This window comes from Equus caballus, chromosome 10 (genome assembly GCF_041296265.1).
Source record: "Equus caballus isolate H_3958 breed thoroughbred chromosome 10, TB-T2T, whole genome shotgun sequence".
Classification (NCBI taxonomy): Eukaryota; Metazoa; Chordata; class Mammalia; order Perissodactyla; family Equidae; genus Equus; species Equus caballus.
In genome coordinates, this window is record NC_091693.1 from 8,191,615 (window position 1) to 8,210,225 (window position 18,611).

The window sequence follows — 18,611 nt, forward strand, 5'->3', positions numbered from 1 at the left end:
CAAGTTGACAAGGGGTAGATTTGTGACAGTTAAATTTATGTTTCAACTTGAGTGGATCAGGGGATGCCCAGATATTTGGTTAAACGTTATTTCTGGGTGTGTCTCTGAGGGTATTTCAGGATGAGCTCAGCATTTGAATCAGTGGACTCAGTAAAGTAGTTTGCCCTCCCCAGTGTGGGTGGGCATCTTTCAGCCCACTGAGAGCCTGAATAGAAGGATAAGGTGGAGAAAGGAAGAATTCTCCCCTCCCCTGTTTTCTACCTCATTGCTTGAGATGGGACATCTCACATTCTGCCCTCAAACTGGCTTCTCTGATTCCCAGGCCTTTGGACTCAGACTGAATTACATCACTGGCTTTCCTGGGTCTCCAGCTTGCAGGTGGCAGATCATGGGATTTCTCAGCCTCTACAATCACATGAGCCAATTCCTCATAGTAAATCTCCTTTTATATCCTATTGATTCTGGTTCTGTGGAGAACCCTGAGTAATACAGGCATGGAGATTTCTTCTGAGGATTATGTTATGGATTTAATTACTTTAATAGTTATCAGACTATTCATCTTGGATGAGCTTTGGTAGTTTAAAATCCATGTCAGATAATTTCAATATCTGTCTGTAAGGCCGCAAGCCCAGCTAAGCTAGGGCGGCAGGGTATCGTGCCAAGAGACTGAAGAAACAACCCGGAGATTGCAAACAAGACTTATAGGTTTATTGGGACTGACTTACAGGGAGAGTGTCCAGTGGCGCCGGCTGGTCATAGATTTGCGCATTGCTACCGCCCCCTGGGAGAAGCTTGCTTAAGTAGGCAGAGGAACAAAGGCTGCATGCTTGCCACCGGGCATCATCCCAGTATGACCTGCATTCCAAGGACCAGAGTCCACACCCCCCGCCTCCCCCTCAAGACCTTGAGGGTCTTGGTGCCGATTATCTCATGAGAAAGCAGCTGGGTTGGCCAAGCCCAGGACTGCTATCATTGTGAGTGTTGGCGAGTAGCCTAGATAAGAAGCCTCAAGGACACATGGCCATTAAAGGGTTAAAGGGGCATACTGGCTAATGCCCCTACACTGTGTCATCTTCCTGTTGGGGTCTGTTGATTATGTTTTGTCATTCACTTTGAGATTTTCCCTGGTTTTGTTATGTTTTCTTTTATTCTAGATATTTTGGGTTTTATTTTCTGAGTCTCTGATTCCCATTTCAATCAAGTTCTGTGCTACTGTGAGATCAGGGTGGTAGACAGCCTCCATGCACACACAGCATCTGACGTTTCCCACCAGCTGGGGGGAAAATATAGGCAGGTTATTCCTGGAGCAGATTGGTAGTCAGGGTTCTGTTCAAAACACACAGCTTTAGTAGATTCCCACTGATTGGGGGGTGGAGTTGCCTCGTTATTGCTGGGGCAGGATGATGACAGTTTTAGCTCTCAGGCACAGCCTCCACAGATGCTAGCATCTGCTTATATCATAGAAAGTGCAAAGGTCTTTATCTTGTATATTGTGATTCTTTTGGCTAGGGATGGAGACTCAGAATTTCAATTTTATCAATATACTAAGATCTCTAAACTAGCGTAATCCAATGTTGTAGTGATGGGAACCAAAAATCATGATGACACTGAGACTATCTAGCCTGGCTTCCATCTACCCTTGGTTCCTGAACCTGCACATGTATATACATATATAAGGTTATTGGAGAAACAGTACCATGAACTGATCTCTGGTTCAGAATAAATACATATTTTGTAGGATAGTATCACGACGTCACAGGGTATTCTTAGCTGACAACATAACTGCTTATTCAATAGTCCTTTTCACCATTGTACAATGTCAGTTGTTTCTGGGAGATGTTTACCTAAACTTAGTGAATGCATGGATATTAGCCCATTGATTCACTTCTTTTGCTGTATAATGAGTTCAATGGTCAAAATCAAAGTTGAGTGGGATAATATGAGGGACAAGACATTCAGTATTGTGGAATTATAGTCAGACAAGGCAAACTCATTTCAAGAATAAGTGCCCACTCCACTTCTTTGAAGGCTGTTTTTACCTACTATAGAATTCTGGTTTGACATTTATTTTCTTTCAGCATGCTGAAGAGATCACTTAATTGTAATGGCTTTAGTTTTGTTGTTTCAGAGAAGTCACCTCTCAGTCTTATTGTTGCTTCTCATTTCTTTTCATAATTTCCTTTTTCTTTGATTTTCAGCACAGTTTTCTTTATATTTATTCTTCTTGGGTTTTTGAGAACTTCTTGGAACCATGGCCTGATGGCTTTAGTTTATGATTTTTTCGGCTAAAATTTTTTCAAATATTCTTCTGCCCCATTCTCTTTCTTTTCTCCCTCTGGGTCTTCAATAGCATATGTGTAAAACCTGTATATTGTATTTTTATGATACTTAACCCTAAATTATTATTTCCATTTTAAAGTAAGATGAGGAAACTGGCCCCAGAAAAGTAACTTGTCCAAGAACACATGGTTAGTTATTCTGATAGCTGAGATTCACATCTGGGAAGTTTAACAAAGCCCATTTAAAAAATTCTGATTGACTCTTACTTCCCAATGTTATGCATTTTTTTAAATGTCTTCTATCCCAGTAATTCATCAGGAATATTGTTCCTCAACAATTCTGTGGAATGTATCACTATTATTATTATTATTTCTTGGTGAGAAAGATTGTCCCTGAGCTAACATCTGTGCCAATCTTCCTCTATTTTATACGTGGGATGCTGCCACAGCTTGATGAATGGTATGTGGGTCTGTGCTGGGATCCGAACCTGTGAACCCCAGGCCACTGAAGCAGAGCATGTGAACTCAACCACTATGCAACTGGACCAGCCTCCATGTCATTATTATTTTTTTTTTTGAGATTGGCACCAGAGCCAACATCTGTTGCCAATGTTTTTTTTTTTCTTCTCCGCAAAGCCCCCCAGTACATAGTTGTATATTCTAGTTATAGGTCCTTCTGGTTGTGCTCTGTGGGATGCCACCTCAGCATGGCTTGATGAGTGGTGCCATGTCGGTGCCCAGGATCCGAACCAGTGAAACCCCAGGCCGCCAAAGTGGAGCACGCGAACCCAACACTTAGCCACGGGGCTGGTCGCTCCCCCCATGTCATTATTTTTGACGGCATAATATATCACCTTATTGGTGACCATAATTTATTTACTCTTTTATTAAGCATTAGGTTTCTAACTTTTGCTTATGATATATTATTCTTTTTACATCCTTATGTGTATACCATCATGTATTTATAGCTCTTTCCTAATGATAATCTCCTGGAAGTTCGATTTCTGAATAATTATCAGGCGTTTAGCAATTGCTCACAGTATGCCAGACTCTGTGCTACTGTATGAGAGATACTAGCATTAAAAATGTTGCTTGTTAGGGGCAGCCTGGTGGCATAGTGGTTAAGTTCATGCTCTCTGCTTCGGCAGCTCAAGGTTCACAGATTTGGATCCTGGGCACAGACCTACATATTGCTTATCAAGTCATGCTGCAGTGGTGTCCCACATATGAAAGCCAGAGGAAGACTGGCACAGATGTTAGCTCAGGGACCATCTTCCTCAAGCAAAAAGAGGAAGATGGGGAGCAGATGTTAGCTTAGGTCCAATTTTCCTCACCAAAAAAAGAAAGAAAGAAAATGGAAAAAAAAAATGTAGTTGCTATCCTTTGGAGTTTTATAATTGAGACAGAAAGATATAATCTTTACAGGGATAAATTTAAAGTAGGGTGTAATAAAGGCCTTTAGAAAAATTTAGATGATATACCCCTGAAGACACAGATGGAAGACATTTTGGCAAGCTGCAAATTATTTTAAACTCATGGGATCTCTGCAAGTGAAGGGATTCATTCTGTAAGCTACATGTCTTACACAAACCTAACCACTGTGCCACCTGGCTGGCCCCAATAAAGCTGTTTTTTAAAAAGGCATAAAACTTCTCCACTGAAAATTTAAAAGCATTGCTGAGAGAAATTAATGAAGACCTAAAGAAATGGAGAGATATACCATATTTGTGAACTGGAAGACAAGAATATCAATTCATCCTATATTTATAGAATCAAAGAAAATCCCGTTAAATCCCTCTAGATTTCTTTGTGTAAATCAGCCAGCTGGTTCTTGAAATATATATGGAATCACACAGGACCTAGAATAGCCAATACAATCAAAAACAATAAAGTTTAAAACTTATACTATGATATTTCAATACTTACTCTAAAGACAGTTTGGTATTAGTGCAAGAATAGCTAAATATACCAATGACCCAGAATAGAGTACAGAAGTAGACCCACACATATAAGATCACATGACTTATTACAAAGGCACCACTGCAATTCAATAAATAGTGCTGGATGGAGCAACTGGTTACCACATGGAAAAAATAAAGCTCTTGACCTTCACCTCAAAAGAAACAAACAAAAGAATTAATTTGAGGTGGATTCTAGCTCTAAATGTGGAGGATGAAGCAATAATGCCTCTAGAAGAAAAACAGAACATCTTCATGTCCTTATGGTAGGCAAAGCTTTTAAATATAATGACATCAACTATAAATAAAAGATTAATAAATTGGACTTCATTCAAATTAAGAGCATTTGTTCTTCAAAAGACTTCATTAGCAGATGAAAAGATAAACCATAGCCTGGGAAAGTTATCTACAATACATACATCCTACAAGGGCCTCATATCCCAGTATATACAAATATCTATAGATAAATAGAAAAAACCTGCAAACCGATTTCAATAAAATGGTCATGAGTTGAACAGACAATTCAACATACAGGTTATCCCAATGGCCATCATGTGAAAGGATGCTAAAGTCAGTATTCATCAGGGAAATGAAAATTAAAATCACACAGAGATACCACTACCCTCCTACTAGTATTGTAACAACTAAAATGACTGACAACACCAAGTGTTCAAGAAGAGATGGAGCAAGTGGAACCCTTGACACGACAACTTTGGAAAATGGTTTGGCAGTATCTCCACAGATAAATATAAACCTACTTTATGATCTAGCTATTCCACTCTTAGATTCCCAGTAGAAATTATTGCTATCTCTACCAAAAAAAATAATTTAAGATTGATCACAGCAGATTTGTGCATAATAAGAAAAAAATGGAAATCACACAAATGTCTATCAATATAGAATGAACAAATTGTACCATGAGTTGGAAAACTGCAGCATGCAGACAAAATACAACCTGTCACCTGTTTTTGTATAGCCAATGACCTAGGAAAGGTTTTACAGGTTAAATGGTTGAAAAAAATAAAAATAAGAATAGTATTTTGTGACATATAAAAATTACATGAAATTCAAATTTTAGTGTCCATAAATCAAGTTTTATTGGAATACAGCCACACTCATTTGTTTACATGTTGTCTATGGCTGCTTTCATGCTACAGTGGCAGAGTTGAGTAGCTGTGACAGAGAACGTTTGGCACACAAAACCTAAAATATTTACTAGATGGCTAAAGGAATTATTGCTACACTCAATAACACGGATTCATCTCAGAGTTGACATATGTTAATTGACAATAATGTTGACAAAAACATGCCAGACACATATCATTACATTAATTGCACTTCTAGATGGAGTTAGAGTTGACTAGGATGGGGCACAAGTGAACATTCTGGTATCTTGGAAACGTTCTTCATCTTGATCTGTGTTTGGTGGTTGCCTGTGTATGTAAAATATCACTGAGGTGTAAATGTGGTATTTGTGGACTTTATGTGAATTATTCCTCTAAAAAGAAAAAAACAAAGACTAAGGCTGAATTTGCCTTTTTTTTTTTTAGGAAGATTAGGCCTGAGCTAACTACTGCCAATCCTCCTCTTTTTGCTGAGGAAGACTGGCCCTGAGCTGACATCCATGCCCATCTTCCTCCACTTTATATGTGGGGCGCCTACCACAGGATGGCTTTTGCCAAGCAGAGCCATGTCTGCACCCGGGATCGGAACCAGTGAACCCCAGGCCACCAAGAAGCAGATGTGCGAACTTAACTATTGTGCCGCTGGGTGGGCCCTGAATTTGCATTGTTTTACCTCTGTTTCAATTTAAAACTCATCTTTCAAATTATTTGCTAGATGAAATTAAGTGTCTCTTCCTCCAAATTTTGCAGGCAAATTGATGCTCCAGGCTGTGCTGTCCAATTTAGCTAGCCACATATACCTGTTTAAATTTAAATTTATTAAAATTAAACAAAATTTAAAATTCAGTTCCTCAGTCAAACTAGCCATGTTTCAGGTGCTCAAGAGCCATATGTGGCCAGTGCTCTGGTATTGGACAGCACAGATATACAACACCGAATCCAATTTTGCAGAAATTTTTTTTGGACAGTGGTGCTTCAAAACGTTACACAAATGTTAACTTCCTTTCACAGATGAGGAAACTGCAGCTTAGAGATACTCTTACATACAATCATATCCATTCTCACATTACTGTGCCTACACACTTCTTTTCCCACATTCACCACTACAGGTGAACTCTCAACACAGCATCCGTTTAACACTTCTATAATTCCACAGGAATGTATTCTAAATTCATACCCATGGAAATAAAGAAAAAGCATTTTCTTACGAGTTATAAAATACTTAGTCGCAGACTGTCTGATTAATCCCAGACATCACCCTTAAAGCTATAATCACACTGTCCCTGAGACACTCCCACACAATCCCAAATGGATCAGATGCTTATCCACTAACATCCCTCTCAGTCTCCAGCACAATCTGACTCACATCACACTCCCCACAGTCCTCCCTTCCCCTGCAGAGGACACTTGGACACGGACACACGACCGTGAAGTAAGCGTCACACTCCTGAACTCTCTTGAGCATCAGCCAGGTTGTCACGGCCACTGCGTTCGGGCCAGAGCTCTGTCTAACAAATCTGGACCCCACCTCCTGGCCTTCAGAGCCTTTTCAACCCTGGACTACATTTCTCGGAAGGCATCACTGCAAGACTCAACCTCTGGTAACCTCTTTGGGATCTTCTGGAACCTCTGGGGACTCACTTGAGTAAACCGAAATAAGTCAGCTTACACGGTAGTAGCGTGAGACCCAAGGTTCAAGCAAGGGAGCCCCAGGGCTCGCCCAATTCCAGAGCGCAGGTCGTGGCCACTGTCTAGGGATTCTGTTCGATCAGTCCGGTTCATGCTTTTAAACTACATTTCCCAGAGGCCACCGCGTCCCTGCGCCATTTCGTACCCTTACTCCGTTACGCTCGCTGCAAGCATCCAGTCTGCAGCGGCCAGGTGAGTGGACGGCCTCACTGGGAGCCGCACCTGCATTTGGGTTGGAGAATCCAGCAAGAAGTTCCCATATGGTGCTGGGAATAGCGGTGTCCCGGCTGGGGCTCGGTGCTGACAGGGGTCCGGAGGATCCCGGCTCTGCACTGCATTTCTCCAGATTAATTCCTCACGGAAGTCGGCCTTGCCGCTGCGGAGTGGCTGTGCCCTTCGCCGCTGGCAAAATTGGCACCGTCACTTCGGTGTCGAGCGGCGGGGAGGTGGAGCTCTATGTGTGTTCCTCCGCACCGGAAGCGTGAGTGTGCACCTGCTGCGTCTCTCCGCCGGCGAAATCGGGGCCGTGACTTTGGTTCCGGGCTGACGGGAGCGGGGAGACATTACCGTTATCGTTCCGCCGCGCTGGCTGTGTGTGCGCGCGCGCGCTGCTGTGGCCGCGTGGCCGGCTCCCCTGCCGCCTTCTGACCGTCTTGGCTGCTGGGCCCTTCCTCGCTGTGTACTCTACCCCTGCGTAGCGGAGACAGGGTTGAGAATCGCGCGGTTCGGGCTGCCGCAGTTCCTTCACTTGACTGTACAGAGACCGAGGCTGTTTGGAAGCTGCCCCTGTGATCAGGCTTTACGCCTGCACGTGCCCCACGGAGGGAGAAGACCGCCAGACTAGGATGCCCCCTTCTAATGGGAGCCCTGTGGGGAACGCTAATCTCTGTCTCTCTGGCCTGAAGCTGTTGTGGGACATGGTCCTAAATTGTTTTGTCGGCTCTGAGAAAGGCTTGATATCCTATGATTATTTTTTCTCCGTTCTCCGTTTTCCAACAGAGGCACACAGAGCAAAGGAAAAGAATATTGCGCATCTAAAAGGCGTGCTTAAAATAAGTTGCCGTTTTCTTTCTTCCCTCAAGTTTCTTCCTTTTCAAGATATTGCTACCTCGTTCAATGACTGGTCCTTAGGCACTGCTGTCCCCGTAAATGCTGGCTCTCCAGGGATGGGCTCACTGGTCTCGCTCCACTCCCCAACTACGCTACGCCTGTCCTTTCCACCCAATGACACATCAGTCTTCTCTGGTCTAAGATTTTTGATGAAAGATAACCATACTTTCTGGAGAAAATTTGAAGACTTTTAATTTGATTTTATTATGGAAATTTTCAAGCAGGGTAGAAAATAATACAAATCCCAATGAGCCCAACACCTAGCTATGGTTTAAAACATTTGTAAATATCCTTATATCTGTCCTTTTTTTCTATAGTATTTCAAGATTATATTATTTTATCCATATGTATGCATATATAACCAAAAAGGACATCATTTTAATTTCTATTTTTTTTTTTTAGTTCATGATAGTTTACATCATTGTGAGACTTCAGTTGTACATTCTTTCTTTTTTTTTTGAGGAAGATTAGCCCTGAGCTAGCATCTGCTGCCAATCCTCCTCTTTTTGCTGAGGAAGACTGGCCCTGGGCTAACATCCGTGCCCATCTTCCTCTACTTTGTATGTGGGACGCCTTCCACAGCATGGCTTGCCAAGTGGTGCCATGTCCACACCGGGGACGCAAGCTTGTGAACCCTGGGCTGCCAAAGCGAAACATGTGAACTTAACTGCTGTGCCACCGGACTGGCCCTTGTACATTATTTTTTAACTGTCACCACATAAGTGCTGCCGTTCAGCCCCTGTGCCTACCCCCCCACCCCCTTACCCTGGTAACCACTGAACTGTTTGCTTTGTGCCAGTGTTTGTTCATATTCCACATATGAGTGAAATCATCTAGTGTTTGCCTTTCTCAGTCTGTCTTATTTCAATTAGCATAATTCCCTCCAGGTCCTTCCATGTTGTTGCAAATGGGATGATTTTGTCTTTTTTTATGGCTGAGTAGTATTCCATTGTCTATATACACCACATCCTCTTTGTCTAATCAGAAGTCACTGGGCACTTGCGTTGTTTCCATGTCTTGGCTGTTGTGAACAGTGCTGCAATGAACATAGGGGTGCATATCTTACTTTGGATTGTTGATTTCAAATTGCTTGGGTAGATACCCAGTAGTGGGATAGCTGGGTCCTATGGTAGTTCTATTTTTAGTTTTTTGAGGAATCTCCATACTGTTTTCCACAGTGGTTGTACCAGTTTGCATTCCCACCAGCTGTGTGTGAGGATTCTCTTCTCTCCACACCTTCTCCAACATTTGCTATTTTCAGTCTTAGTGATTATAGCCATTTTAACAGGTGTAAGGTGGTATCTTACTGTAGTTTTGATTTGTATTTCCCTGATGATTAGTGATGTTGAACATCTTTTCATGTGTTTATTGGCCATCTGTATGTTTTCTTTGGAAAAATGTCTGTTCATCTCCTCTGCCCATTTTTTGATTGGGTTGTTTGTTTTTTGATTATTCAGTTGTGTGAGTTCCTTGTATATTATGGAGATTAACCTCTTATCAGACATATGATTTGCAAATATTTTCTCCCAGTTGGTGGATTGTCTCTTTGTTTTGATCCTGGTTTCTTTTGCATTGCAGAAGCTCTTTAGTCTGATGAACTCCCACTTGTTTATTTTTTCTTTTGTTTCCGTTGTCTGAGAAGACACGGTATTTGAAAAGATCCTTTTAGTTCAGTGTCAAAGAGTGTACGATCTATATTATCTTCCAGGAGTTTTATGGTTTCAGGACTTATCTTCAAGTCTTTGATCCGTTTTGAGTTTATTTTTGTGTATGGTGTGAGATAATGGTCTACCTTCATTCTTTTGCATGTGGCTGTCCAGTTTTCACAACACTATTTATTGAAGAGACTATCTTTTCTCCCTTGTATGTTCTTGGCACCTTTCTCGAAGAATAGCTGTCCGTAAATGTGTGGTTTTATTTCTGGGCTTTCAGTTCTGTTCCATTGATCTGTGTGTCTGTTTTTGTACCAGTACCATGCCGTTTTGACCACTATGGCTTTGTAGTATATTTTGAAGTAAGAGATTATGATACCTCCAGCTTTGTTCTTTTTTCTCAGGATTGCCTTAGCAATTCAAGGTCTTTGGTTGCCCCATATGAATTTTAGGATTCTTTGATCTATTTCCCTAAATAATGTCATTGGGATTCTGATTGGGATTGCATTGAATCTGTAGATTGCTTTGGGTAGTATGGACATTTTAACTATATTTATTCTTCCAATCCATGTCTTTCCATCTCTTTATGTCATTGTCAGTTTCTTTCAGTAATGCCTTATAGTTTTCACTGTATAAGTCCTTCACATCCTTGGTTAAATTTATTCCTGGGGACTTTATTCTTTTAGTTGCAATTGTAAATGGAATTGTATTCTTGAGTTCTCTTTCTGTAAGTTCGTTATTAGAGTATAGAAAAGCAACTGATTTTTGTAAGGTGATTTTGTACCCTGCAACTTACTGTAGTTGTTAATTATTTCTATTAGTTTCCTGATGGATCCTTTGGGGTTTTCTATATATAAGATCATGCCATCTGCAAACAGTCAGAGTTTCACTTCTTCATTTCCTATTTGGATTCCTTTTATTCCTTCTCTTGGCTAATTGCTCTGGCCAAAACCACCAGTACTATGTTGAATAAGAGTGGTGGTAGTGGGCATCCTTGTCTTGTTGCTGTTCTCAGGGGGATGGCACTCATTTTTTGCCCATTGAGTATGATGTTGGCTGTGGGTTTGTCATATATGGCCTTTATTCTGTTGAGGTAGTTTCATTCTATCCCCATTTTGTTAAGAGTTTTTCTTATAAATGGCAGTTGGGTCTTGTCAAATGCTTTCTCTGCATCTGTTGAGATGATCATGTGGTTTTGATTCCTCAGTTTGTTGATGTGGTGTATCACGTTGATTGACTTGCAGATGTTGAACCATCCTTGTGTCCCTGGTATGAATCCCACTTGATCGTGATGTATGATCCTTTTGATGTATTGCTGAATTTGGTCTGCCAAAATTTTATGAGGATTTTTGCATCTATGTTCATCAGCGATATTGGCCTGTAGTGTTCCTTTTTTGTGTTGTCCTTGTCAGGCTTTGGTATCAGAGTGATGTTGGCCTCGTAGAATGTGTTAGGAAGTGTTCCATCTTCCCTAATTTTTTGGAATAGCTTGAGAAGGATAGGTATTAAGTGCTCTCTGAAAGTTTGGTAGAATTCACCCGGAAAGCCATCTGGTCCTGGGCTTTTATTCTTTGGGATGCTTTTGATTACTGTTTCAGTCTCTTTCCCTGTAATTGTAATAGATTCTCTATTTCTTCTTGATTCAGCTTTGGGAGGTTGTAAGAGTCTAAGAATTTATCCATTTCCTCTAGGTTATCCATTTTGTTGGCATATAGTTTTTCGTAGTATTCTCTTATGATCCATTGTATTTCTGTGGAGTCTTGTTATTTCTCCTCTTTCATTTCTGATTTTGTTTATTTGAGCTTTCTCTCTTTTTTTCCTTGTAAGTCTGGCTAGGGGTTTGTCAATTTTATTTATCTTCTCAAAGAACCAGCTCTTGGTTTCATTGATCCTTTCTACTGCCTTTTTTGGTTCAATAGCATTTATATCTGCTCTGAATTTTATTATTTCTCTCCTTCTGCTGACTTTGGGCTTTGTTCTTTTTTAAATTCAGTTAGGTGTAATTTGAAATTGCTTATTTGGGATTTTTCTTATTTGTTAAGGTGAGCCTGTTTTGTGATGAATTTCCCTCTTATACTGCTTTTGCTGCATCCCATATGAGTTGGTATGCTATGTTTTCATTTTCATTTGTCTCCAGATAGTTTTTTGATTTCTCCTTTTATTTCTTCAGTGATCCATTGCTTCTTCAATAGCCTGTTGTTTAGTCTCCACGTCTTTGTCCCTTTCTCACCTTTTTTCTTGTAATTAATTTCTAGCGTTATAAGATTATGATTGGAAAAGATGCATGTTATTATTTCAATCTTGTTAAATTTATTGAGGTTGCCTTGTTTCCAAACATTTGGTCTGTCCTTGAGAATGTTTCATGTGCACTTGAGAAGAATGTGTATTCGGCTGTTTTTGGGTGGAGCAGTCTATTAAGTCCAACTGGTTTAGGCTTTCATTTAATTCCACTCTTTCCTTGTTGATTTTCTGTCTGGATGATCTATCCATCGATGTTAGTGGGGTGTTGAGGTCCCCTGTTATTATAGTATTATTATTAATATCTTCTTTTATGTTTGTTACTAGTTACTTTATGAACTTTGGTGCTCCTGTGTTGGGTGCATCGATATTTATAAGTGTTATCTCTTCTTGATGGAGTGTCCCTTTGATCATTACATACAGCTCTTCTTTGTCTCTCTTTACCTGTCTTATCTGGAAGTCTGCTTTGTCTGATCTAAGTATGGCAACATCTGCTTTCTTTTGTTTGCCATTAGCTTAGAGTATTGTCTTCCATCCCTTCACTCTGAGCCTGTGTTTGTTGTTGGAGCTGAGGTGTGTTTCCTGGAGGCAGAAAATTGTTGGATCTTGTTCTTTAATCCATCTTGCCACTCTGTGTCTTTTTATTGGATAATTCAACCCATTTACATTTAGGGTGATTATTGATGTAGGAGGGCTTAATTCTCTCATTATATCACTTGTTTTTTGGTTTTCCTGCATTTCCTTTATTTCACGTCCTGTGTGTTTTGGTCTACCCATTGAATTGTATAGTTTTTAATTATGTATTTCTTTGTTTTTTCCTTATTTATTTTTTGTATCTCTGTTCTGCTTTTTAGTTTATTGGCTACCTTGAAGTTTGTATTCAGAATCTCATGTATAAGATAGTCCATTTTCTGAGGGCCTCTTATTTTCTTAGTCTAAATAGATTCAGTCCCTTTCTTCCTCCCCTCTAAGTTGTTTTTCTCATATCTTATTCCGTCTTGTGTTGTGAGTTTGTGGTTAAAATGACAAGATTATCTTTGTTTTTGGTGTTTTCCTTCCCTTTAGCTTAATGCTATACTTGAGTATTTGCTATCTTATTCCTTTTTGTTTTTTAAAGATTGGCACATGAGCTAACAACTGTTGCCCATCTTCTTTTTTTTTCTGCTTTTTCTCCCCAAATCCCACCAGTACATATTTGCATATTTTAGTTGTGGGTCTTCTAGTTGTGGCATGTGGGATGCCACCTCAGCATGGCCAGATGAGTGGTTCCACGTCCATGCCCAGGATCCGAATCAGTGCAGCCCTGGGCTACTGAAGCGGAGACTGTGAACACAACCACTCAGCCACGGGGCTGGCCCATGCTATTCTATTCTGATTCTGTTTACCAATTTATCTCCTTACTCTGTGTTTTGTGACCCCTTTCTCTCCTCTGTCTTTTTTTTATAGGTATGAGAGACTTTGAGGATTTCTTGGGGGCAGGGTCTTGTGGCTACGAAGTCCCTTAACTTTAGTTTGTCTGTGAAAGTTTTTATTTCTCCTTCATATCTGAAAGATATTTTTGCTGGATAGAGTATTCTTGGTTGAAGATTTTTGTCTTTTAAAGGTTTGGATATGTCATTCCATTCTCTCCTAGCTTGTAAGGTTTCTGCAGAGAAATCTGCTGAAAGCCTGATAGGGGTTCCTTTGTAGGTTATTTTCTTCTGCCTTGCTGCCCTGAGGATTCTTTCTTTGTCATCCATTTTTTCCAGTTTTACTGCTATATGCCTTGCAGTAGGTCTATTACATTGACAAATCTAGGAGATCTGAAAGCTTCCACCACACAGATTTCCCTCTTTTTCCTTGGGTTTGGGAAGTTCTCTGCTATTATTTCTTTGAACACACTTTCTGCTCCATTCTCCTTCTTGAATACCTATAATTCTTATTTTGAGTCGGATATTTCTTGGAGACTTTCTTCATTTCTTCTTAGTCTTACTTCTCTCTCCTCCTCTGTCTGGAGCATTTCAACATGTCTGTCTTTGATTATGCTAATATGCTCCTCTATGATGTCCACTCGAGCATTCAGGGAATCCATATTTTGTTCTCTCTCTTCCATTGTGTCTTTCATCTCTAATATTTCTGATTGATTCTTCTTTATAGTTTCAATCTTTTTTGTGAAGGAGCTTCTGTACTTGTTGAATTGTTTCTCTACATGCTCTTTTACCTCATAGAGTTTTTTGATGATAGCTGTTTTGAATTCATTGTCATTTAGATTACATATTTCTGTGTCCTCAGGACTGAATTCTGGGTACTTGTCGTTTTCCCTCTGTTCTGGAGATTTGATGTAGTGTCTGATATTGCTAGAGGAGGTGCGTCGGATCTTATGCATTCTGCATTCTGATATTATTTGGTTGCAGTTACCACCTATTGCCACTGGGTTTGGGGTCGAGAGCCACATATTCTGAGCCCTCTGCCTTCAGCCAAGATCCCAGGCCGTGGAGCGGGCGTTGGCCAAGTGGAGGGTGGGGCACCTTCTCCTGCATGCAGTCTAGGCTTTCTCACTCTGCTGTTGCTAACTGGTCTCCTGGGGTGTTGGCTTGATGAGGTCACCCCCTGTGAAAGCTTTTGCCCCAGGAGAGGGCTTCCCTCTGGGCTGAAAGGGCCCTAGGGAGTCCTTGATGTTCCCACGAACGAGTGTCTCCTCCCCCATTGCTTCCCTCAAGGAACCTCCCCTGGTCGCACATTGCAGTCTTTAGGGGAGGGAGCCAAGTTCTCTCTTACCCTGTTCTGGCTCCTCTGAGGGGGGCTCCAGCCTCTCTGCCCTCTGTCGTATGGCTGCATGTCTCTGTGACATTTTTGTGTTGTGTTAGGATGTCCTCTGTTACAGTATGGTTGCCCCTTTCTGTTGTATGTTGGAGGGGAGAGAGTCCCGGGCACATGCACTCCACCATGATGATCTACTGTGGTTTTCTCCATCATATTTTTAAATAACCACCACGATGTTATCTCAACTTTAAAAACTAACAATAATTCCATAATATGACATACCCAGTACATATTCTAATTTCCCCAGTTCTTTCAAAGAAAGATTTTTACAATTGGTTTGTTCTAATCGTGATCCAGATAAAATCCACACATTGCATTTAGTTGTTAAACCTCTTAAGTTTCTTTAACCCATAACAGTTTCCTGCCTCTTTTTTGCTTTTGTTTTATTTGAATTGGTGCCATTGATTTGTAAAAGAATTAGGTTATTTGTTTTTTGTACATTCTTTAGCTATTTGCTTCCTTGTGGTGTCATATAATTTGTTTCCCTATGCCCCATATTTCTGTAAATGGATAGTTAGATCTAGAGGCTTGATCAGATTCAAATTATATTTTGCCTAAATCACATTTTCAGGCAAAAATAGTTCATAGCTGGTGCTGTGTACTTCATATTACATCACATCCTGAGGCTCTTAAAGTCTGGTGTCCTACCTCTGGTGATGCCATATTGATCAGTGTTCAAGTGCTGTCCCCTTAATCCTTCCTTTATAAAGTTCTCCCTCTTTCACCTGAAGCATACATTCTCAATGGTGGAATGAGGGATATCGCCCCAGGGGGGTGAAACTTGGTTCTTGGCAGAGAGGGGGACAAAACTCTTAGATATTACAATGGCCCTCCAAGGGCCACAGTATGTAAACACATACAGTATATCCATGGTATTAGAATTTCATGGGTCCATGGTGGCAGTTATGAAAAATGGTGTCTAAAAAGGTTCTTTGGGAGCTAATAATGAAAAAAAAAAAGTTAAGAAACACTGACCAGAAGGGTGTAACATCCATTTATCACTGATGCTATTTCATTAAGGGTTACATATAGAGATGTTTTTTTTTTAAAGATTGGCACCTGAGGTAACAACTCCTGCCAATCTTTTTTTTCTGCTTTCTCACCCCAAATCCCCCCAGTACATAGTTGTGTGTTTTAGTTGTGGATCCTTCTAGTTGTGGCATGTGGGACGGTACCTCAACATGGTCAGATGAGTGGTGCTATGTGCACGCCCAGGATCAGAACTAGCGAAACCCCAGGCCGCCAAAGCAGAGACCGTGAACTCAACCACTCGGCCGCGGGGCTGGCCCCACATATAATGATTTTAAGAAATTCTCTCAATTCCTTCTACATTTCTTACCTAGAGTTCAGTAAGAACTTTTTTTCATCAACTGTTTGGTTATCCTAAAACTCAGTTCATATGGAAGGGCAAGATAATAAATTTGATTCTTTCCCTTTACACATTAGTTTTCAGAGAAATGAATTGGTGCCCTACAGCATCTTAAACAGTCCTGAAAGTGAGTGAACGAGTTTATTTGAGTAACACGTGACTCATGGGTTTTTAAAAATACATTTGATAGGTTTCAAACAATTGTAATCATTTTTCGTTTTTTTTTTAAGATCTTATTTTTCCTTCTTCTCCTCAAAGCCCCCAAGTACATAGTTGTATATAGTTTTTAGTTGTGGGTCCTTCTGGTTGTGCTATGTGGGACGCCACCTCAGCATGGCTTGATGAGCGGTGCCATGTCTGTGCCCAGGATCTGAACCAGCGAAACCCTGGGCTGCTGAAGCGGAGCGCATAATCCCAACCACTCAGCCATGGGGCCGGCCCTTCATTATTCTTTTTTAATTTAAAACTGCCCTCTCTCTAGTCATTGGGAGCCCTTTCCAGTTGGCTCCTGGGTCTTTCTGAGATGATTTTATTAGAATTGATAGTTATTTGCTTTCTAGAACAACAAGCTGTCCCAACTTCACCTTGTACATTTCCTGTGCAAGACTGGAAATGAGCCATTTCTCTAAGGAGTTCTGGTTCCTCTTATGGGGCATGGTGTATACAGACCACAGTCTGGATATTAGGGGTATTTATTGCCATAGGGCTCTCATTTCTTTTAGGCCTTTTCAGTGTACAAAGCTAATAAAAACTTGTTTTGAAAGTATAAACCATAAATCATGAATTCATAATCATATTTCCATTAAGACCAAAGATAACAGGGTTTTTAGTTGATTTTATACTTGTATCTCTCTCCTTTTTTTTTTTTAAAGATTTTATTTTTTTTCCTTTTTCTCCCCAAAGCCCCCCAGTACATAGTTGTACATTCTTTGTTGTGGGTCTTTCTAGTTGTGGCATGTGGGATGCTGCCTCAGTGTGGTTTGATGAGCAGTGCCATGTCCGCACCCAGGATTTGAACCAACGAAACACGGGGCTGCCTGCAGCGGAGTGCACGAACTTAACCACTCAGCCACGGGGCCAGCCCCATCTCTCTCCTTTTATACTAACAATCTCAGTTGCTAACAACATTCATATAATTCATTTGCTTTACCCTAAAATAGTTACAATGGTTTCAAAACAACAGTAACAACACTACTACTAACTATCAGGACAGGGAATGTATTTTACATTTCTTTGGTTATCATATTTTCTAGATTGAAGGTTCATATGTTGCATTTGGTCATGTCTCTGTAGTCTCTTAATCAAGAATACATGTTCTCATACAACTGATTTTTTTTAAATTTTGTTTTGGTATAATATCACACTTACAGAAAAGTTGCCCCCACAATAGTAGAAAGAGCTCTCATATGCTCTTATAGATTTACCAATTATTAACATTTTACTTTTTTGTTTGCTCTTTCTCTTTACATACGTACTTTTTTCTGAACTGTTTAGTAGTAATTTTCAGACATCATGTTCCTTTATCCATAAACACATGAGTGTAGTTTCTAAGTACAAGGGTTATCACTGGAGTTTATTTATTAAAATCAGGAAATGTCACATGGATATAATAATGACCTAATTCAGAGTTCTTAGAAGAATTTCACCAGCTGTCCCAGTACTGTCCTTTATAGCCTTCTTTCCCCTGATCTGGGATCCATTCCAGAATCAAGTGTAGGATAAAACATTTCATTTAGTTATCACATCTCTTTAGTCTCCTTTAACCTGAAACAATTCCTGGGCCTTTGATCCTTCGTGATCTCGACATTTTTGACGAGTACAGGCCAGTTATTTTGCAGACTGTCCCTCAATCTGTGTGTGTTTGATGTTGCCTCCTGATTTGATTCAAATTCTGCACTTTGGCAGGAGTATTGCTTCAGTTGCTTGCCCACTACCTTCAGTGAGCTGCTTTTTGTATTCTGTCCAGATTCAATAGCACTTCCTGTAGGGAGCTTAGTCCAGTAGGATCTTAAGCATCGTTGGAATTGGAAGTCTTCTCAGTTTAGTTTCAATTTGGATTTCTCTTATTTAAATGAGGTTGAACATCTTTCAAATGTTTAATGGCCCATTGGCTTTTCTCTTTTTATGGATTGTCTTTTTTTTGTCTTGTCCATTTTTAATAATGATTTTTTTTATCTTTCTCTTGATTTTTAAAATAAAGCCCTTTTGATCTTAGGAAGAGTTACCCTGTTTTATTTAAGTTGCAAATATTTTCTCCCAATTTGTTGTCTGTGTTTGTATTCTTTTCTCCATGCAATTTTTAAATGTATCCATTTGACTGTAAGACATAGTTAGAAAGGCCTTTCCCCTCTCAAGTTAAAAGGAACTCGGCCACTTTTTTTCTGTAATTG

General features: G+C 40.3%; 1 protein-coding gene across 4 annotated transcripts in view; it reads left to right on the forward strand.

Moving 5' to 3' along the window:
- Nucleotides 1-2,186: 2,186 nt before the first annotated feature.
- LOC138915891 (zinc finger protein 571) overlaps nt 2,187-18,611 on the forward strand; it is a 34,930-nt gene continuing 18,505 nt past the window's right edge. For 2 of the 4 annotated variants that reach the window (XM_070224177.1, XM_070224180.1), the window contains exon 1: nt 7,164-7,242. Coding sequence is in view for 2 of the 4 variants with exons in the window: in XM_070224175.1 (XP_070080276.1) it covers nt 7,311-7,531 (221 nt within the window). In the remaining 2 variants the exon portion in view is untranslated. Of the gene's footprint in view, nt 7,532-18,611 lie in introns of all 4 variants that reach the window. The other 2 variants (XM_070224175.1, XM_070224178.1) reach the window with 2 other exon arrangements.